The 22,916-nt window shown below is 39.3% G+C and overlaps 1 protein-coding gene across 2 annotated transcripts in view; it reads right to left on the reverse strand.

Annotated features, from left to right (window-relative positions):
* gsk3ab (glycogen synthase kinase 3 alpha b) overlaps nucleotides 1–22,916 on the reverse strand; it is a 32,578-nt gene that overhangs the window by 5,739 nt on the left and 3,923 nt on the right. Inside the window, exons 3-10 of one of the 2 annotated variants that reach the window (XM_061915091.1) lie at nucleotides 10,212–10,399; nucleotides 10,003–10,086; nucleotides 8,203–8,313; nucleotides 7,299–7,429; nucleotides 2,534–2,738; nucleotides 2,364–2,459; nucleotides 789–975; nucleotides 630–707 (exon numbers count right to left, since the gene is read on the reverse strand). In XM_061915091.1, coding sequence (XP_061771075.1) covers nucleotides 630–707; nucleotides 789–975; nucleotides 2,364–2,459; nucleotides 2,534–2,738; nucleotides 7,299–7,429; nucleotides 8,203–8,313; nucleotides 10,003–10,086; nucleotides 10,212–10,399 — 1,080 coding nt within the window. Of the gene's footprint in view, nucleotides 1–534; nucleotides 708–788; nucleotides 976–2,363; nucleotides 2,460–2,533; nucleotides 2,739–7,298; nucleotides 7,430–8,202; nucleotides 8,314–10,002; nucleotides 10,087–10,211; nucleotides 10,400–22,916 lie in introns of those variants that run through there. The other variant, XM_061915090.1, reaches the window with a different exon arrangement.

Below are 22,916 nucleotides of genomic sequence, written 5' to 3' on the forward strand. Positions count from 1 at the left end.
AATACATTTGACAACTATTATTGATATGTGTTGAAGAGGTTCATTTAGCCAACTGATATGTATTTATAAACGGTTGATTTATATATATATATATATATATATATAGTCAGGTATAAACCTTTACCTTACTAGCCTATATAAATCAACCATTTTTAAATAGTATTGATATGATTGTTATTAAAACGGTTGCTTTTTATAATTTTTTGTATTTTTTTTTTGTAGTATTGTATTTATAATATTTGTTTTAACTGCTTTGGAATTGTAGTATTGTAAAACTGGGATTGGAGTGGTTATATTTTCTTTTAGTAGATTACCAAATTGGGATTTTTGTAAAACACAATTAAAAAAATACCATTTTAAAAATACCTTTTTAGGCCAACACTGTGTATGTAAGTAGTATGTCAGCAGCCAGGAGGAGATTTCGTAACCTGTACCCTGTTTTGAAAAGGTTTTATGATCATCAATATATTATCAGAATCGTGTTAGTTTGAGAATCGTGTGTGAATCCAATAGTCACCCCAAAAATCGAATCGTAAGGTGGCCAATGGTTCACACCTCTAACTTCAAGCCTGCCAGTTGTTGAAAAGAAAGCGTAGATTTGTGTAGAGTAGACCAAGAAGTGTACGTACCGTGTGAGGCAGGCGTCGTCTGTGCACGAGCGTGAGGAGGAATGAGTGTTGAGTTCAACTGAGGCTGGATAGACATCTCTGAGGATGTGAACGCCATCAAGTTTCATTATTAGAGAAATGCTCTATTACGTAAAGGCGAGGGGGGCTGAGGAGACTGACCGACGGGACTGAAGTTGAAGAGGAGCGGTAGTTCCCGCCCGCTCGGCAGGCGGGTGTTGGGCTGGCGCAGCTCGTCGAAGAAGGCATGTGCGCAGGCCTCCAGCGGAGACAGACGGGTGACTGGCGTGTATTCCAGCAATCGAGAGCAGAGAGCGATGGCCTCCGGCGGCGTGCGGGGCTTAAACACCTGGTTGAAGACAGGAATACAGAAAACTTTTGAACATTTCTCAGCCTCGGCATTGAAAAGTGAGCGTGAAGAAAGTGTCCACTTTGGTGCTGGTCCCAATGATGCTTGTTCAGCCTTTAAAGGGGAACATTATCACCAGACCTATGTAAGTGTCAATATATACCTTGATGGTGCAGAAAAAATATATTTTTTTAACCGATTTCCGAACTCTAAATGGGTGATTTTTGGCGAATTAAACGCCTTTCTGTTTATCGCGCTGGAGGCGATGACGTCAGAATGTGACGTCGCCGAGGTAACACACATTTTCAACACATTACAAACACCGGGTTTCAGCTCTGTTATTTTCCGTTTTTTTGACTATTTTTTGGAACCTTGGAGACATCATGCCTCGACGGTGTGTTGTCGGAGGGTGTAACAACACTAACAGGGAGGGATTCAAGTTGCACCACTGGTCCGAAGATTCGAAAGAGTCTGCCGCCAGACCCCCATTGAATATGCGGGAGTGTCTCCACATTTTACCGGTGATGCTAAGGCAGACATGGCACAGAGATGTATGGATAACCTGCAGATGCATTTGCAACGATAGTCAACGAAATCCCAAAGGTGAGTTTTGTTTATGTTGACTGCCAGCTAATCGATGCTAACATGCAACGCTAATCGATGCTAACATGCTATTTACCGGCGGTGCTAAAGCAGACATGGCACAGAGATGTATGGATAACCTGTAGATGCATTTGTAACTATATTACGTTTCCTTCCACCCACATTTAATGCGAAAAAAACACTTACCAATCGACGGATTTAAGTTGCTCCAGTGTCAAAAGATGCGAAAGTCCTGATCGTTTGGTCCGCACATTTTACCGGCGATGCTAATGCAGCTATTCGGCCATGCTATGACTATGAATAGCGTCAATAGCTATTCGCTCAATAGCTTCAATTTCTTCTTCAATACTTTCATACTCCAACCATCTGTTTTAATACATGCGTAATCTGTTGAATCACTTAAGTCGCTGAAATCCGAGTTTGAATCCGAGCTAATGTCATTATATCTTGCTGTGGCATTCCCATTGTTTGTTTACATTGGCAGCACTGTGTGACGTCACAGGGAAATGGCCAGTGTCTTCGCAGAGAGCGAAAATAAGGCACTTTATAGCTTTATTTAGGGATATTCCGAGACCGGTAAAATTTTGAAAAAAAATTCAAAAAATACAACAAGCCACTGGGAACTGATTTTTATTGTTTTTAACCATTTTGAAATTGTGATAATGTTCCCCTTTAAAGTGGAGGTGTGCTGCTCCACTGAGTGCCATTGTATTTTCTTTAGTAAGATCAAATAGCCTGACTTGAGATACTGATCTCACTTCTACCAGTCACTCAGCACTAATTACCTTTGTCCAAGGGTGAGCTTTAATCTGGGGAAACTTGAACTCTGTGTAGTTGGGGTTCATCTCTCGGATCTGCTCCCTTGTCGGTGTTCCAAGAACCTGATATAGGCCAGGTGGAAAACAATCACATGAACGAAAGCTCTGACGAAGGACCGATGACAATTTGAACGTACCTTGATGATCTCTACGAGCTGGTCCACTCCACTGTCCCCGGGGAAGATAGGCTGACCCAGCAGCAGCTCTGCTAGCACGCAGCCAGCCGACCAGATGTCAATGTTGGACGTGTAGTCCGTGGCGCCGAAGATGAGCTCCGGTGCGCGGTAGTATCGCGAGCAGATATAGGACACATTCGGCTCCCCCCGAACCAGCTGCTTCGCACTGTGGGGCAACAGTGGACAACCCACATTAAGGATTTGGGTAGTGCGACTGCATTTCCTTGATGGATTGTAACTTCATTTAACTCACAGGTGTCTAAATATTGAAATCAAATATATTTTTGTCGCACAAACATTTGTTGTTTTGTGTCAATTTTGTTTGGTTAAAATCTCATTTGTACAAGTTTAAAAACATTGCAAAGCTAATTTTTATTAGCCTGTCAATGGGCTCATCCATTGAATGTTTGCATTAAGATAGCGGCATGAAGACCAACCTTTATCCTGTATGGTTTGTTGTTTGTACCGGGCTGTATTGTTGATTTAACACAATTCTTACATGTATGTGCACTTCATGTGCATGTTAATGTACTTTCCTTTGTGTGCTTAGTTGTACAGTAACTTCACTGCAAGGACTATCGATATACAACCTCAAGTGGAAGTGTTTTCACCTCTAATTCAAAGGAATGTTTAAAGAGCTACAAAACCAAATACCGTATTTTTCGGATTATAAATCGCTCCGGAGTATACGTCGCACCGGCTGAAGAAGCATAATAAAGAAGGGAAAAAACATATAAGTTGCACTGGAGAATAAGTCACATTTTTGGGGGAAATTTATTTGATAAAATCCATCACCTAGAATAGACATTTGAAAGGCAATTTAAAGAAAATAAAGAATAGTAAACAACATAACGCATAAATAAGCAACTGAGAAGGTGCCTGGTATGTTAACCTAACATATTATGGTAAGAGTCGTTCAAATAACTATAACATATAGAACATGCTATACTTTTACCAAACAATCTGTCACTCCTAATTGCTAAATCCCATGAAATCTTCTTTCTCGATGTCACTTCTAAACAACTCTGCCAAATCCAAAGGTATGAGCCGCTTCCTCTTGTCGTTTTCTGCTGCATATTTCACTACGTCCAGCTTGTAAACTGCAGTACATGATTTCTTTTTCGGTGCCATTTTTGTTCAGCCCTTCTCAGTTTTTATAAATTACCGCCAACAATGAAATGATCCATTCTAATAGCTACGGCACTAGCATATAGCAGTTAGCATTCCAAGACTCACAATGCACTTCTGCCATGACCCTCCCCCGCCAAATTCTTATTTGTTGACGTGTGTGTGACGATTGCTGACATTTTCTTCGTCTCTTCCGCAAATGAGATAAATAATATTGATATTTTACGGTAATGTGTAAATAATTTCGCACATAAGTCGCTACGGAGTATAAGTCACAGCAACCCCCGGCCAAACTATGAAAAAAACTGCAACTTGTAGTCCGAAAAATTTGGTAATAGTGGGGGTCTTAAACTAGCTAATTGACAAATTACCCTGGCTGTAGCATACATTCGATGTAGTTTTTAAATTATCTCCACAAGATGACAGTAGGAGCATTAGAAGTTTTAATTACATCAGCATACCATTTTAAACTTTGCTTGCGCTACACAGCGGTAGGTGTGGAATGTATTTGCATTCCACTTGTCAGACTCTTGTTTAGAATGTCCATCCAGCCATCCATTTTCTACCGCTGGTCCATTTCGGGGACGCGCGGGGGGTAGCGGGGTGCTGAAGCCTATCCCATCTGCATTCGGGCGGAAGGCGGGGTACATCCTGGACAAGTCGCCACCTCATCACAGGGCCAACTCAGACAACATCTACACACTCAACAAATTTAGTGTTGCCAATTAACCTATCCACTTGTGCATGTCTTTGGAGTTGGGAAGAAGCCGCAGTCATGGGGAGAACATGCAAACTCCACACAGAAAGATTCCGAGCCCAGTATCGAACCCAGGACCTTCATATTGTGAGGCACATGCACTAACCCCTGTACCGCCGTGCTGCCCTGTTTACAATGCACTCAGCGATTAATAATGCTCACTGAGAACTTTTCTAATTATAGCTATTACAGCATTGGCTCTGTTGCTGCTGTGTTGTACAATACATATTATCAAAAAGCCTGCTTACAGTGAATGCCCTCTTCTCCTTTCGCTCGGTAAATAAACGACTCGGCTACAATATTTTACATTATTCATCATGTTTTTTCAAGATATATACCAGTGTTCCGCACAAGAATGCACTTGCCATTGATCAGTGGCTGTCTAAACATGTATTAAAAACAATGTATTTCTTTCCTACAAAATTTCAGGTTGAAATGATTAACAACATGGACAAACAATATGCCATTAATACCCTACAGTAAATTATGTTTATAATAAATTTAGTCCCCAGTTTCATATTGCTATATTCACAACGAACATTGTTTTACAGTTTTAAATGGCCTACAAGTAGGGCTAGGTGGTATACGCTATTAGAATTTATATCGGTATCTTTTAGAAAGAGATATGTATTTGAGACATACTGATATTTAAAATATTTCAAGGCTGCTTTTGTGAGGGTGCCGTTTACTCTTAATCCTAATTTCAAAATGTCACAATCACTTTGTTCGTGTTGATGTGAAATTAGCATTAAACTAACGCTTTCCTACATGTCAACTATCATAACAAATATTCCTTGGACTTTCCCTGGACATTTATTGTAAGCTTTAATTGTGTGCATTTTGTACATTGACTGTGTTTTAGCAGCTAGCTTGAGCGTGTGGCCAAAAAAAGTTACCAGAAAGCCAAAGAGTGTCATTTAGTCTGTTTTTTAAATGTAGGCTATTTGTATTATATATTTAATAAATATTTAAATAAAACAATGATGGTAGGTTTTACCTAAACACTCTGCACTTTTTGTTTAAGACAGCGGTATAGATCGTATATTGCCATATTGAAGTGAAGTGAAGTGAATTATATTTATATAGCGCTTTTTCTCTAGTGACTCAAAGCGCTTTACATAGTGAAACCCAATATCTAAGTTACATTTAAACCAGTGTGGGTGGCACTGGAAGCAGGTGGGTAAAGTGTCTTGCCCAAGGACACAACGGCAGTGACTAGGATGGCGAAAGCGGGAATCGAACCTGCAACCCTCAAGTTGCTGGCACGGCCACTCTACCAACCGAGCTAAACCGCCCCATATTACCAGCGTATCAGATTGGGTTCATATCGCCCAGCACTATGAGCTAAGGTATTTTCCAGACTATAAGCAACTACTTTTTACCAACACTTTGAACCCTGCAGCTTATAAAATTGTGTGGTTAATTTATGGGGTTTTTTTTCGCTAACGGCCATACTGTTTTGTGTTGTGAATTATATATTTTTTGCAATGAATTATGTTTATATAGCGCTTTTCTCGAGTGACTCAAAGCTCTTTACGTAGTGAAACCAATATCTAAGTTACATTTAAACCAGCGTGGGTGGCACTGGGAGCAGGTGAGTAAAGTGTCTTGCCCAAGGACACAACGGCAGTGACTTGGATAGCGGAAGCGGGAATCGAACCTGGAACCCTCGAGTTGCTGGCACGGCCACTCTACCAACTGAGCTATGCCGCCCCCATTCTAAAACAAATGATAGAAATAGGCCTGAGAATGATACTTCAATGCGGATATACCGTATTTCCTTGCATCGCCGCAGGGCATATAGTATGCGCCTGTCTTGAAATACTGCCGGGTCAAACTCGCTTCACAAAATAATTAGCGCATGCTTAGTATTACCGCCTGGTCAAACTCATGACACTTCTCCTGTCATCATTTTCAAAATGGAGGAGGCTGATTTCAATATCGGTAATTTGTTTGTTCAACAAACAGTTTCATATTTCGCCAACAGACACTGAAAAAGTGTGTTATTGTTTGTGCTGCCATATTGATAAAGGAAGTGTATTCATCCACAGCGTTTCTGCTCGAAAGGATTCTTCATTCATCACTCCAAGCAATGTTTGTAAGATTTACAATATACCCAAAATAATTCATACTTACTAAACTGTGTGTGGTGTCTGTGGGAGTGTTTTCATGCATGTTTGTACGTGCTATCGTAATGTAATCAAGTTAGCGTTGTTAGCATTAGCAAATATGCTCACACGTTTACAAGTGTCTGTTATCATTAACTTACAATGGCGTTCTTTTTTTTTTACTATTTCAGTTCCGTAAATTCACCAAAACGTCACCGTGGAGTTATTAAGTATGATTAGCTGATTGGAAAGCTAGCTTCCGCAGCTTGTGGGTCCATGACAATGACTTCTGTTTTGTTTGATCATTACCAACATGTGACATGTACCGTTTAGAAACAATTAAAGATATATAAATAGATATTTACAAAACCTTTTGTATAGGTATATACCTGCAGCTTGAGGTCCATGGCGGCTAATGTATGTAAAAATATTAATTTCTTCTAGAATTTGATGGGTGCTGCTTGAATACCGGTGCACTTTATAGCCCGTAAATTAGGGTAAGTTGACTCTGAGCATTAACATAATTTGTTGGTTTCTTCAGCATTTACAGAGCAATCAGTTTGTCAGCAAGTATTAGCTCACTATCTGACAAGTCCAAGTTACTGCCACCCTTTTATTGTATACCACTTAGAAAACAGTGTTGGAAATAACATTTGTGAGGTAACATTGATTATTACAGTACAGCAACGGAAAGAATGATGGAGACATTCAAGCAAACATTTGTGGATCTGACCTGCCAAAGTCACAGAGTTTGAGGATGGCTGTCTCTGGGTCCACCAAGAGGTTTTGGGGCTTGATGTCTCTATGACATACGCCCTGGGAATGGATATATGCCAGGCTCCTGAAGAGCTGGTACATGTACACCTGATGAGGCACACAAGAAGAAGATTAGTACAGTCAATTATTACAAACTTATGTGGATACTTTTTGACTTGTGGGACTTTATAACTAAAACTTGAGTCAACCAAAGCTGTGGCTAACTAATGTGGGTGTTGCAGGTTAATTGTCAATCAACTGTGACTCATACTTTCCAATAGTTGTGCAAAGGCTTCATGACTGACAAAGATCGCTCACTTTTTCAAAAATGAATGTGTAGGCATTTTATTCACCACCATTACTGGCAGCACGATGCAGCAATAGGGGCCATACACAGAATATAACAGCATTATAGGTAATATTACTAAAACACAAATAAGTGGGCTTCAAGACCCCAAACAAGCTACGATGGAAATGTGACCCTAAAGGACGAACAATAAGAAGAGGAGGCTGCATATAAGAGTGAGTACGATGTGTGTTTGTGTCTGGAAGCCTCAGGGGAACTTTAGGCTGAAAGAGTGAAGTGGGCCATGAGACACTTGGAATGTTCTCTCTGCTGCTACACACACACACACACACAATAAACGCTCTTTAGAAACCAACAAGCTTTAAGACAGGGCGTTAAGTGGCTTTTTTTCTTGTTTCTGCTCGTATAATCCGTAAAAATAGCCACTGTTCATTACCTCAAGCTAAAGACACTGGAAAAAGTTGTAGCCCGTTTTATTACGTTTAGTGGACTCTTAAGTGAAACACTTATTGATAAGTAGCAGCTGCTACTGCTTCACAACGTGTTCAATGTGGCGAGATTAGCATGGACTTACCTTTACATAAATGATGGGGATGGTGGTCTTGGCCTTGTTGAAGTGCCGAGCCACCCTGTACACCGTTTCAGGAACAAAGTCCAGCACCAGATTCAGATAGACTTCATCTTTCTGCACATAAACACAAAAAGAGGACTCAGGAGGCAATTAGGCCTTCTTACTTAACTTACAGACAAGATTCCTTTAGAGGGGAACTACACTTTTTTTTTTACTTTTGCCTATCGTTAACAATCATTATGAAAGACATGACGATGGATTTTTTTAATGCACTTTAAATATTAAATAAATGAAATCAAAAGTCTGCCTGCCTGTGGGAGCCGCTCTTATAAAGCTCTTAAAAAACATTCAAACACTTCCATTTAGGTTTTATATGCACGATACAAGGATATATGTAATGTAGTAACGGGCACACTTATAATATCATTTAACGTATTTTGATCATTTTGAGCATACGCGGCGCATTAGCTTCAAATGCATTAAGTTTGCTTTTTTTTTAACAGCATCACTGAGTTATTGCTCACTGCAGACTTTATGAGAGCCAACAAACCTAAGAAAACATCACTTACTGTGCAAGGTCTGCTGTCATTAGGATGGATGCAGACTTTCCTTGGATGTTCATATATTCCCATTTAGGTGAAGAATGTCTCATAATCCTAACGAAGAAAAGGGGAGGAACCAAGCCTCCTTTTGTTTCGTTTTCCCTATTTCCAAGTCTAAATTGGCTGTCAAAGTGTACTAATTAGTCGGAATACGTTTTCAGCCTTCTTCTATCCAGGTGAGGCATGATTTATGATCTGCAATTAACTTCCAGGGAGTAAGGAAGTGAGGAAACATCTCACCTGTCGACCATTTCGAAATTGCACACAATATTGTGATCACGGCGGCGCTATAAATAGTTTGTCTGCGTTAGTTCTTACAGTAATAATAATAATAATATCACTTATACGAGGATATTATTTAAATGGAGCATTGTTAGCGGTTTTTAAATGGTTATTTATTTTATGGGCGAAAAAGAGGAGCTCCCATTGGCTCTGCTGCAAGTCAGAATGCATTAAAAAAATCTACCCATTGTCATGTTTTTCATAATGATTGTAAGCAAGAGGAACAATTCCGTTAAAAGGTCCAGTCCTCTTTAAATATGAACATCTACAACTTTAACTATGCAGAAATAAAGTTTAAGCAATCATAATTGTCCAATGGATAGATAGAGAATGACCGTAACTGTTCAAACTCATGCTGTTTATTTACATTACCTTAACTGCAAAGAGTACAGGACGAAAATTGGAAGCAGATGATAATTGAAAAGTCATATTTCTCAACCATAATTTATAATTTGAGAAGGTGGAGAGAAAATTGTAGCCGTCTTTAACCACATGGTCATTTATTCATTAAACAGTACCAGAGTCAAAGTTGTAATATAACTGCACTAATACCACAGATGTATTAGTGCAGTATGGAAATTATAACACCTGTACACCTGTAAGTTTTACAGCATGCTGAAACATTTTACAGCGCATGCAGAGCTAGATAATGCTGCTGAATATTGGCCACTCATGGGACTTTGAATGCAGCTACTGCCATTTTGGGGAATTAATACAAACAAAATATATCAGGAGGTTGCCTACAGCCACAGCTTTTAAAGCCAATGTGTTTTCACCGAGCCCTAAATAGAGACAATTGATTGATGTTTGCAGTGTGCTTTTGGCTCTAAATAGTTTGACTATTGCTACTAAAATTGTATATACACCCATGTTAGGCTACACGTAAACAATAATAATTAACAGGATGGCGCATACATACCTTCTCACCACTGGAGTAGAAGAAGTAACGTAGCCTCACAATATTGCAGTGGTCTAACTTGCGCATTATTTGCAGCTCTCTATTCTATAGGGAAGAAAAATGCAAAGTTGTAAAAAGTCAAAATATGAGTTCTGGAACCATAAATATATTTTTAAACCAACCAGTCTTGGTTGGCGTATACAACAAGTCATTTAATGATACACACTCACTTTAAACCGTTTGTCTTGGAGAACTTTCTTGATGGCCACCATCTCCTGGCTGTCGATGAGGCGAGCTTGGTAGACCACTCCAAAGGAGCCATTTCCTATTACTTTAATGTCCGTGTAGGAGACTTCCTGAGGGCGGTCGGGGCCTTGCCCGGGCGTTGCCACCACTGTGGTCACTTTGCCACTGTCGCCTGTCAATAAAAGCCAAGTGCATAGTGAGTGTTGTGTTTAAAATTGACAACTTTGTATTTAGAGAGGGACATTGAAATATAATACATTAGTTCACGTTTGTTTGTTTACAATTACATGGACCCCACTCTAATAAAGTCTTTAAAACATATATTTATTTTGAAAGAAACACCTGTGGATGAGGGTTTTGCTTTGTAATTGACTTTTTTGCAACAATAGAAAAGGCACTATTACGAAGAAGTGTTAAAGGAAAACACAAGAAGTAAACAAATTTAGTATGATTTGGAGGCCTCTGCATAAATTTTGAGGTTTAACTATTAGGTACCCTATTTTCCGCACTATAAGGCGCACCTAAAAACCTCAAATTTTCTCAAAAGCTGACAGAGCGCCTAATAAACCAGTGCGCCTTATATATGGACCAATATTGAGCCACAATAAGCGGTAATAAATGGATGGATGGAGGTCTCGCAACTAGAGTAAGAAGCCGCAAACTTCATTTTCCCCTGTAGAAAAAGAAGTGTGCTTCTTCTCCTACGGTAAGCAGCCGCCAACCTTATTTTCCCCCGTAGAAGAAGAAGCGCGCGGTGCATGCTGGGATATATGACTGCGGGAGGCGTGCCGCTTCTGTGTTAATGTAAAGACCCCAAAATGGCTCCTATTAAGACAGGGTATCTGCAGGTTTCAGCAAGTCAAATTTAGGACTTTTTAAGACCTTTTTAATGCCACCTTGAATGAAATTTAAGACCGAAAAAAATAATAAAAAAATCTATAAATATAAGCGATGGTTGGGGATCCCACTGTACTACAACCTCAAAGACAATCAGTCAAGTTTACTTTTTGCATGTTTATTAATAAACAAACTGATAAGCACCACTCTGCCAAACAGCTTATCAAAAATCTTGAGCGATCCAAAAACTTTGACATCCAAAACAAACAAACCAACACCAATGCCAGTAAAAACATAATAACCGAGGTGAGGGTAAAAATAAATTACATTTGGTCAATAATAGTGCAATAATAGTGCAAAACAGTATTAATTATAACATCAACAACAAAACACTGAACACACACTCAAATGAGCCTCAGTTGAGCTTCAGCTGGCTGTTCTCATTCACGAGTTCTGCCTCTATTTTTTTCAGCTCACTCATTTTTTCTTTGTATCACTTGGAAGAGATACAAAGAAAAAATGAGTGAGCTGAAATCACTCACTTTTACTCAAAGACGTGCCCCCCCAAAAAAAAAAAAAAAAACTGGCCCGACAATTTAAGACCATTGAGTACTGAATTTAAGACAATTTTAGGAATTTCTAATAAATGTAATACTTTTTAAGGCCTTAATTTTAGATACATGAATTTAAGACTTTTTAAGACTTTTTAAGGATCCGCGGATACCCTGTAAGAGACACGCTTACGACGCAGAGTTTAAACTCAAGGCGATCAGTCACACAGTAGAAGACGGGAATAGAGCAGCAGCGAGAGAATTTAACATTAACAGCAGCGACACTGACTCGTTTGATGACGACTTCGACGAGTCGGATGCCGTATTCGCCCAACTGTTTGATTCGAACACTGAAGAAGAAGAATTTGAGGGATTCGTGGATGAGGAATAACTTAATAAAGTGAGCTTTACATGTTTATTTTGTGTGTTGTGTTGTGTGACATTATCGTTTGAGCAACATTGTGTTATTGATATATTATTGCTTTGCACTATTTCGAGTGTTACTATATTGTGATTGCACTAACCTTTGATTTACCGTAACAGTATCAGACTGTTTTTTACGTGTTTATTGAATCGGGGAAAATAATAAAACAGCTGTTTATTCATTTTGGGAGTGAACGGTGTTGTCAGAACGCTGGTTTGTAATCTATTAATAAAGTTTGACTGACCTGACTGTTTTGTTGACATTCCCTTTAGCGCAGCTCCATTTAAAGGATGCATAACACAACCCCAGCCTCTACTGTAGCATCTATTCTATGCACCTTATAATGCGGTGCGCCTTATATATGAACAAAGTTTTAAAATAGGCCATTTATTGAAGGTGCGCCTTTTAATCCGGTGCGCCTTATCGTGCGTAAAATATGGTAGGTCTTTATTGTCATTGCACAAGTACAACAAAACTTTGTTTCCAGCGCAAACCTGTTCAAGATTAGACAAACAAACAGTGTACAGGGTTGCAGAACAGAAACGTTGATGGGTCGCCACAAAAGATGAGGAAAAGGTAAACGCTGGGGGAGGATGAGTACAAAAATACAATCTAAACTGGGCTCCTAGAGAGGCCCAGTCTGGAGTAGGAAAAAACCTCCATAGCAAAGCTCATATACATATTACAAAATCCATCTTGAGACTTGCCAACAGAGGGGAGGGAGTGGGGGCTAAGGTGGAGGGCTGCAGCTCTTCAGGTGCAGCCCATTCGTCCATCAACCCTAAGAGATAAGTGTCAGGGGCGTTGGATAGGGGTATTAACAGGGGTTGACTTCTTTTTACACTTGTGTGGCATTTTAGAGTTTTAAAATGTGGGGAGAGAGAGTCATATTTGGGACAATTTTGTTTTCACATTAAGGCTTTGCTGTTTTAGTGATTGTTTTAAAGTTAAAGTTGATTGCCACACACACTCTTGGTGTGGTGAAATTATTCTCTGCATTTGACCCATCACCCTTGATCACCCCCTGGGAGGTGAGGGGAGCAGTGGGCAGCAGCGGTGCCACGCCCGGGATTCATTTTACTGTGCCAACACAGCCTGTACAGGTATTGTAATTATTTTAATACAATGAAGTGAAGTGAATTAAATTTATATAGCGCTTTTCTCTAGTGACTCAAAGCACTTTTACATAGTGAAACCCAATATCTAAGTTACATTTAAACCAGTGTGGGTGGCATTAGGAGCAGGTGGGTAAAGTTTCTTGCCAAGGACACAGTGGCAGTGACTAGGATGGCGGAAGCGGGGATCGAACCTGAAACCCTCAAGTTGCTGGCACGGCCACTCTACCAACCGAGCTATACCACCCCTGTGGTACCTCAACTTCTCAACTTAAGAGTGCCCTGATTTAAGAGTGTTTTGAGAGAAAAGAGCTGTCTCTTGGCTAATTGTAATGCTTTAAAGGGGACCTATCGTGTAAAAAAAAAACTTTTTCTTACCTATTGGTACTTGCTTTTGTGTATTTGGGATCTGCATAATGAACTGTTTGGAATGTTCACCATTTGTTACATTTTTCCCATTGGTGATGTCAGCGCATATCTCCATATAGGCCATTGCAGTCTAACGTAGACAGTAAGTTCCTTCTTTTTCTCTATCCTCTTGTTGTGGGACCGACTGGCTTGTACATGCACGTGGATGCCCCACTCTTGCCATTTCTGATACAAAGTAGCGTATAGTTTCAACTTATCTGTCCAAGGTTTGCCCCAGATTGCCAAGATACCAATGGTGGTAGGGTGTGGTTAGGGATGTGGCTTGGGGGCGGGGTCAATACGATGTCATCAGATTATTTGCTATGAAGCACTTATTTTCTTCAAAGAGCCCCCAAAAATGTAGACAAATATTTAAAACAAAACTATTTCTAATTATAGTATTAACATATATTTTTCTTACATAATATTGTTTTTCTGTTTTTTAAATTGTTTCTGCTTAATGTAAATGTTAAATGGACAATACTTGTAAGGTCGTCAAAGCACTTTGAGTACCACATTCACCCATTCATACACACATTGACACACTGATGGCAAGAGCCCGGGTGAAGTGCCTTGCCCAAGAACACAACAGACGTGACTAGGATGGCAGAAGCTGGGATCAAACCTGGAATCTTCAAGTTGTTGGCATGGCTGCTCTACCACCCGAGTCACGCGCCAACCATCCATCCGTTTTCTAGCTGCACTCTGGCGAAAGCAGGGTAGACCCTGGATAAGTCGGCAATTCCTCTCAGAGTCAACACAGATAAACAAACAACATTCACACACTAGAAAGTGCTAAGTCCACACAGAAAGACCCTCAACACGGGGATTAAACCCATGACCTTCTTATTGTGAGGTACATGCACCAACCCCTGTGCCACCGGGTATAAACCAGAACATGTTAGAAAATTATTTACACAATATTTCAGCCAGCGAAAACCCACCCCTTAGATTCCTCAACTGATGTGCTAGCATTTACTTAAACATTACAGATTACTTTATAAAACATCTTTGACAAAGCATGATCATTATGTGAAACATGTTAATTTTGTTGATGTAGTTAAACCACTTGTAAATTGTGACGCTTTTGATTTTGAAGCCGAAAAAGTGTGATTGGTTTAAGAAAGGTGTCTTGATGTTTTTTTTTACGAAGCACTGTTTCCAATAAGAAAAGTTCCCTTTTGATGTCTCCTTACCGTCTTACATTTTTGTTGAGCTTTTATGGCATTTTACTATTACAGCCACAGTAACAATCTACATTTTATGTTATCACTGCACCATAATTATAATCTCAAGGCGTTCAATCGTTCGCAACTTGACCACTTGCGAAACATTGCGAGATGAATGAGAACCTTCATCGGTATCTTAACTAGGGCTGGGCGATATATCGACATATGCGATATATCGCGGGTTTGTCTCTGTGCGAAATAGAAAATGACTATATCGTAATATTCGAGTGTATGTTCTCATGCAGCTGCTTTTAGCTGCGGGCATTACACTACAAGTTCTCCCCACTCCTTCTTGTGTCTTCTTATCACAGACAGCGAGCGCACATTCTTACACACGTCACATACTGTCACGTCATACGTCACATACGTATACACCCTTGCTCAGCAGAGAGGTAGCAGCGTGGCTAACGTTAGCTGTGATGCCGGCGCGATGTTGCGAGCGATAATACGAGAGAAAGAAGGTGCGAATCTGGTAAGAAATGAAGGAAGAATAATTTCCAAGATAAACAGCACGGGGTCCATCGTCTGGCGGTGGTTCGGCTTCAAGTGGGAATATGTCGAATAGACAACTTTAATTTGTCAAGTGTGGGGCACAAGCCTTGCTAGCAAAAGTAGGAAAACTGCTCACATGTAGCATCGTTTGAAAAGTCACCTGCTAATAACTTTAATAAATACAGTTTTGGCAAATTGACTTAGTTGTGATTTCTCTCTCTGCATGAAAGTTTTAAATGAGCATATATTAATGCAGTATGAATAAAAATGTTTTAATGTAGACACAGAATCATCATACTGCTGTGATTATATGTATTAAGTGTTAATTCAAGGCTAAGGCAAAATACCGAGATATATATTGTATATCGCGATATGGCCAAAAAAATATCGCAATATTAAAAAAAGGCCATATCGCCCAGCCCTAATCTTAACTGTAATCTAAACACGGAATAGAAACTCCAACCACCTATCTGAACGACTTACGCAGCAGGCATTAGCTCCGGTGAAGACGAGCCACGGCCAAAAATGGTCTTGTCGAGAAAACAACTTGCCATTGCTCTGGACCTGATATTACTATAATAAACCGTTTTCTTAGGCCATATCTGCTCACCCTTTTCCCACTTGTGTCTCATCAGTAACTAGTGAACGCTGCCAATTTTCCCCTGCTAGAGAACGGAGTGAGGGTAAAAAAGGACGCATGTTGGTTAACGGCCCATTAAAACATTGGTGACGTGAACTTCACCTAATTGCAGCCCACTGCAAATTGCATTCAGGTAATGTTTCTTCAAGCGCAAACAGAACATTTGTGCGCTAATCTTTAGTGACCCTTATTTTGTAAGCGCATTCATACAGGATGTAACACATAGCAATTTTATTGTGAAGGTGAAATTCTTGTTTTCTTGGTGCACTTGACGAAAGTGCTTTGTGTGGGGAGATTTGCAATCAAAGAGTAACACACGATTAACGACAACCGTCCTTTATTCATAGTGAGCTTGCACCTTGTCAGAGGTCATCGTGCACGACATTCAGCTAAAAATAGAACACATACATTTTCAGTCAGATGTTTATGTTTGCGTGATCATAATGTAGTACAGTTCACTTTAAGCATGTACACGAGCCACTTGAAGCCAGCAAATAGAGGCTTAAATTTAGCCAACTATCGTTGGGAGGGCTTCAATTACTGTTTCTTCATGGCCCTCAGAGAATTGGCTTGTAGCTAGGGATGCAACTGTTTGGTTGACCTGACAGCTTTCGGAGCGCGTGTGTGGTTTTGATCATTGTTTTTTTTCTTTGTGTCACTAATCAGTTTGGAGCGTGAATATGTAGTTCTGCTAATATGACTGTGCACCGTGAGAAGGAGAAAGAAGAATTGTGGAGGCATTCATCATGACAAAATTGGTAAATTTTAAGGATATTTTCAATAATCAAGTATTTTACCCAGCCCTACAACATGAGAATGTTGAGACATTTGTTTCTACACCTGTACGGAGGGTAAGAACGTTAAAACTTTACTTAAAGCTCAGCTTCAACAGCGAGTACACCGGTTTTACACCTAAGCATGTTAAAATACAGATAACCTTATTCTTACACTTGTAGGACCACTAAGCAGGTTAAAATACAGATAACACACCTTTTTTTAAAAACTTGCATGACTGCTAAGGAGATTAAAATACAGATAATACACGTCTTTCTACATTTGCATGACAGGTAAGAATGTTAAATGTTACTTACTATAAACAGAACCTGTTCAGTGAATACACTTAATTTGACACTTGTGCGACAGCTAAAGGTTATAGAAAATAATTGAGAAGTAGATCTTCTCAATTATTTTCTGTTACACCCCCCCCCCCCACAAAAAAGAAGACTTTTTGTGTCCCCCCCTCTCCACAGCAATTATTAAAAATAGTATAATTTGTCTGTAAAACTGTTATAAGTATACCTCTGCATAACATTGTATCCATATTAACATGAAAGAAAAACCAGAAATATCTATCAACTTACAACAAAGAATAACTTGAATAACTAACATTGTTTTGTAGTTTCTGACAGAAAATATTACAAATATCTCATAATATAATAATCTCAAAACTAGTACATTTAAATTGATCAACTACATAGACACTTAAACCTACAAAACAAAAATGAACATAACTTTTTAATCAAAATGCGGAAGTCAAGATTAATGGCAACAATGAGAATGTTTTGTAGTGCACAGCTTTTCAAAGTGGGGTTTTAGGCATAATGCTGATGAAGCATGTTCCCTGGGGTGACCGCCCCACTATTTGAGAATAACTGCTTTAAAGTAAAAACAACCTTTAATTAATGAACCTATGTATATATTTGTATACGGTGTAAATAACCTATATAGTAGAGGTAGGGAACCTATGGCTCGCGAGCCAAATGTTGCTCTTCTGATGACTACATCAGGCTCTCAGATAAATCTTAGCTGACATTGCTTAACACGATAAGCAATGAATAATTCCACTGGAAATCACAGTGTTAAAAATAATGTTCAAAATATAGAAACATTTCATGCATTTTAATCTATCTATCCTTTTCCTACTGCACCAATCCCAGCTGTCCTTCAGGGTACAGAAGGGTAACATTAAAAGTAAGAAGTATTTTATTTATTATTGGTTAGCTTCAGAATAACAAAGTTATTAAAAAGAATAAGAGACTTATTATACTCTAAAAATGTTGGTGTTACTTAAAAATACACGCATTTAGTTGTATTCAGTGTTGAAAAATATTATATGGCTCTCAAGAAAATACATTTTAAAATATTTGGCTTTCGTGGCTCTCAGTCAAAAAGGTTCCCAACGCTATATACTCAATAAGCTACTTGTATGACAGTTAAAACACTTCCTGGCTTTTATTATAGAGACAGTTTGACCTTCTCAAACATTTCTTGTGGGGGTAAAAATAAAAGTCAGTCAGGAGTACAAGGCATGCATCTAAAAATCTAGTCAAATACTGTCACTGTCAGGACTGATGTTACACGGAGGAAAAACGAGCCTTTCCAAATCAAATAGTAAATGACAGCGTTGGTAGTCGGAGTACGGTAACAGTGGCGCTGTCTTTTATTTATTTTTTTGTAGGGTGTGTGCACCGGGTCGTAGGGAGTGATTTGATGAATCAACACCAGAAGCAATGACACTGGGAAGGAAAGAACAACACAGAGACGTAGAGATAGAGGGACAGAGAGAGAGGCCCGCCCCCAAAGCGCTTGTCAGAGCCTGTGATGAAATTGTGTGGACAGTAGCACACCCAGAAGTGATACCATTTCCTGGGCTTGTTCACTTCTTTGCTTGTCTAAACAGGACCCCCCCTATGGATCACTGCCATGTCTCCTTGACTCCAAATGGGAGTAAGACACTGTCATTTTGCTCCAAAGACAGACAGCGGAGATTATGTTGGACGACGAGCTGAACATCGCTTCTTGCTTTTTGACCCTCATGATAAAAATAGAATAACATCTGCAGCAAGCATATTAATCAAACACTGGTGCAGATAACATAAATACATACAATCACAAATAATTGCAGGTTTCAGAAAGTTAAAAGTTAAAGTACCAATGATTGCCACACACACTAAGTGTGGTGAAATTTATCCTCTGCATTCGATCCAGAGGTTAAATGTTAGACATTGTAAATTGGAGAATAGAGTAAACCTAATCCAGTCCTTCTCAAATAGTGGGGCGCGCCTCACGTGAACATCCTTTTTTTCCCGTACCAGAATATGACAGAGCATATGTAGCACTTGGCTTCACTGGAGCCACGGCGGCAGACGAGGAAAGGCTGGTGTGTTTCCTTTAATGTTAATATTATGGAGAGGTAGTTGTTGTTTAGTGCAGATATAGTGTTGTTTCCTTTAATGTTAATATTATGCAGAGGTAGGGCTGGGCAATATATCGCAGGTTTTTCTCTGTGCGATATAGAAAATGACTATATCGTAATATTCCAGTAGACGTTCTCACGCAGTTGTTTTTAGCTGCGGGCATTACACTACAGGCTCTTATCACTCTTACCTGTGTCTCCTTCTCACAGACAAGCAGGCGCACATTTTTACATGCGTCACATACTGTCACGTCATACGTCACACATACGTAAACGCTTTCGCCCAGCAGAGAGGTAGCGGCGTGGCTAACATTAGCTGTGATGCTAGCGGGTTGTTGCGAGAGAAAGAAGGTGCGAATCTCGTAACAAATGAAGGAAGAATTCATTCCCAAGAAAAACAGCACAGGGTCTATCATCTGGCGGTGGTTCGGCTTCAAGCGGGAATATGTCGAATAGACAACTTTAATTTGTCATGTGTGGGGCACAAGCGTTGCTACGTAAAGTAGCATTACTGCTAATATGTATCATCATTTGAAAAGTCACCTAATAACTTTAATAAAAACAGTTTTGGTAAATTGACTTAGTTGTGATTTCCTTCTCTGCATGAAAGTTTAAAAGTAGCATATATTAGTGCAGTATGAACAAGAATGTTTTAATGTAGACACAGAGTCACCATACTGCTGTGATTATATGTATCCGGTGTTCATTCAAGGCTAAGGCAAAATACCGAGAAATATATCGTATATCGCGATATGGCCTAAAAATATCGCGGTATTAAAAAAAGGCAATATCTCCCAGCCCTATGCAGAGGTATAGTTATAACAATTTTATTGACAAATTATGCTATTTATAGTCGCCGTAGAGCATGGGTGTCAAACTCTGGCCCGCGGGCAAAATTTGGCCTGCCGTGTAATTTAATTTGGCCCTTGAGGCAATATCAAATTAACATTACAGCTGGCCCCACGCTATTACACAGCAGCGGTGCCGCTGTAACACCGCAATATCTCACACTTGCCAATCCTCCCGAAGTTCAGTGCCCCTCCCAAAAATCTCCCGGGGCAAGCATTCTGCCGATTTCCACCCGGCACTGCCTTTAGCATTCTCTACAACCTGTCGTCACGTCCGCATTTTCTCCATACAAACAGCGTGCAGGCCCACTCGCATAATATATGCGGCTATTACACACACAAGTGAATTCAAGGCATACTTGGTCAACAGTATAAACAACTTTAACACAGTTACAAATATGCGCCACACTGTGAACTCACACCAAACAAGAATGACGAACAAATTTCGGGAGAACATCTGCACTGTAACATAGCATAAACACAACAGAACAAATACCCAGACCCCCTTGCAGCACTAACTCTTTCGGGACGCTACAATATATTTTGATATTTACCTCAGAAGACTGCAAATAGAAAAGAGGCATTGAATTTGTATTTAAGTTTTATTTGATATGCTATTGATATTTGTTAATTATTATTATTTGAAACTCGATTTTGCATGTCACTATAAAGTTACTGTGTATAAGCATTGCTTGTTCAGTGTTCAATGCAAAACTTGTTTGGGTCCCTATTAAAAAGTTGATTTGTTCTACCTTGGCCCACGGCTTTGTTGAGTTTTAAATTTTGGCCCACTCTGTATTTGAGTTTGACACCCCTGCCACAGAGACTGGGGGGACGCAAAATATTTCCTTCTTCCAAGGAGGGGTGTAGCACAAAATGATTGAGCAGCGTTGACCCAACCCAACCAGAAGAGCAACTGTAGGAAAATAGTGATTTCTGTTGCATGTGCATATTCAACTTCAGCATGTCTATCAGCATATTCACAGGTGATTATGTTTCAAGGTATCATTGACATGCAGGATTAGTTGCACAAGTGTTTTGGCAATGCAGGTGGACAAGTCAGTGCAGTAGCGTGCATAACAAGTATTTTGTCCTTATAAAGGCAAGTTGCTGTTAAAATGGGATATATATGTGTATGTAACTGCCTCCCAAGTTGCCCAAAACTAAGAGGTTGAACTTCTGAAAGAACTTGCAAAACGTCAAGATATTTCCCGATTAGGGCTAGGCGATAAAACGATATCAATATATATCGTGATATATACGTAATCAATGAGCAATAAAAAAATGTGTCCGATAAAACAATTGCTTTTTCTTCTTCTTCCATGTCGTAAGAAACTGGAAGTTGCGAAGCAAACTTTATTGCATGAACAAAGGCACCCGTTCTCTGGTAACCGAGCAATGGAGGAAGTGATCACTGATCAGTGGGAGGGACATGTTAACAGCCGATCAGGTGACAGTTTCAACTATCAATTTTTGTTGCGCCATCTTGTTGTCTCAATGTTTATTTGCATGGAGAGAGAAGAGAAACCCAGAATGAGTGCTGAAGAAAGTGAATAAATTGTCAATAAAACAGAAACGGTCATTTTGACGGTATGGCAGTTTTTGAGATTTTTTTCAAAGCGGACCATGGCCAGACCAATGTGGACCCCCTTAGCTGAACCACAGCCGTAACTTCCTGGCACTAAAACTGCAGTGCCATGTAAACAGGTTTCACTCTGTTTACATTTTCAAACTATGCACTATGTTTATTAAGCATTTCTTACATATTATCTCTGAGTCTTAATTTCAAGAGCTTACTGTTCAGTATTTATTGTAATTTTAGAACTTTGTTTACATTGATTATTTGAGTGTTTTCCATGGCTGGGTAAACATTTCCTTTCTACGTTGATAGCTGAGGAGAATATAAATAAGAAGGTTATATTTTAAATAAAATTTTTTACATTTAATATGTTTTTCTCCCGGTACTTATTTTTGATAGGTCATAAAAAATATCAGTAATTATTGATTTTGACCAACATGAAGCACTTACATCTTGATGCAGTTTTAAGCCTAATCACCCAGCCCTATTGCTGATCCGTTTTTTGGGTCTCAGACTTGATCCCTTTGAGTACCAATTCGATACTTTGACAGTACATAATAACACTGAAAATGGTTTAAAGCGAGTAACTAAAGTGAACACAGTATAAAGCTTAACTTATTAAATTTTGAATTTGCAAGGTTGTTGGAAATCAGATGATGCATTGATTTTGTGGCAATGAATGCTAGATACATTTTTAGTGCACAATAAATAACTAAACAAAACCAAAAAACTACTTTAATGCTCTCATTAAAATAATTTTAGTTTTCTCCTCAAGGTAATACTTACTCTAAGAGTTTGTAAACAATGAAAAAAATTCCCCCAAAAACATCAAAAACCCTTGCAATCGACCATTTGTCTGCCTTTTATACACAACCCAACGAAGCAAAATATTGCCGTAATATGTGTACTTTCACACAGCGGCTTGGCACGCCACAGCTAGATAATAACATGCGTGAATAAGTGTGATGTGACGGATAAAATACTTGCTGCACGGTGACAATTGATTTCCACACAATGGTGAAGTTAACACAATTGTCCAGGCATTAGCGAATATAACTATGTCTGTTACAGCTCTGGTGCTGCATCAGCAGAAAGAAAACTGGAGTGTCGATTTCATCTACTTGTTGTTCTGTTAAAATGAGGAAGCTTTTGTAGGCTAAGTAAAAAAGGTCAAGAAAGTACCAGTATTGTCAAAAAGGACAACGATTAATGATAATCATAGACGCATTAGTTTGACGTAGGACAGTGGTACATGAGTCTTTGTCCTGGCGAGGTAGAGGCAATATGTTACATATACATATATATATATATAAATATATATATATATATATATATATATATATATAATTATCCCTCTGACGTGAAAAGAC

This window comes from Nerophis ophidion, linkage group LG11, assembly GCF_033978795.1.
Source record: "Nerophis ophidion isolate RoL-2023_Sa linkage group LG11, RoL_Noph_v1.0, whole genome shotgun sequence".
NCBI lineage: Eukaryota > Metazoa > Chordata > Actinopteri > Syngnathiformes > Syngnathidae > Nerophis > Nerophis ophidion.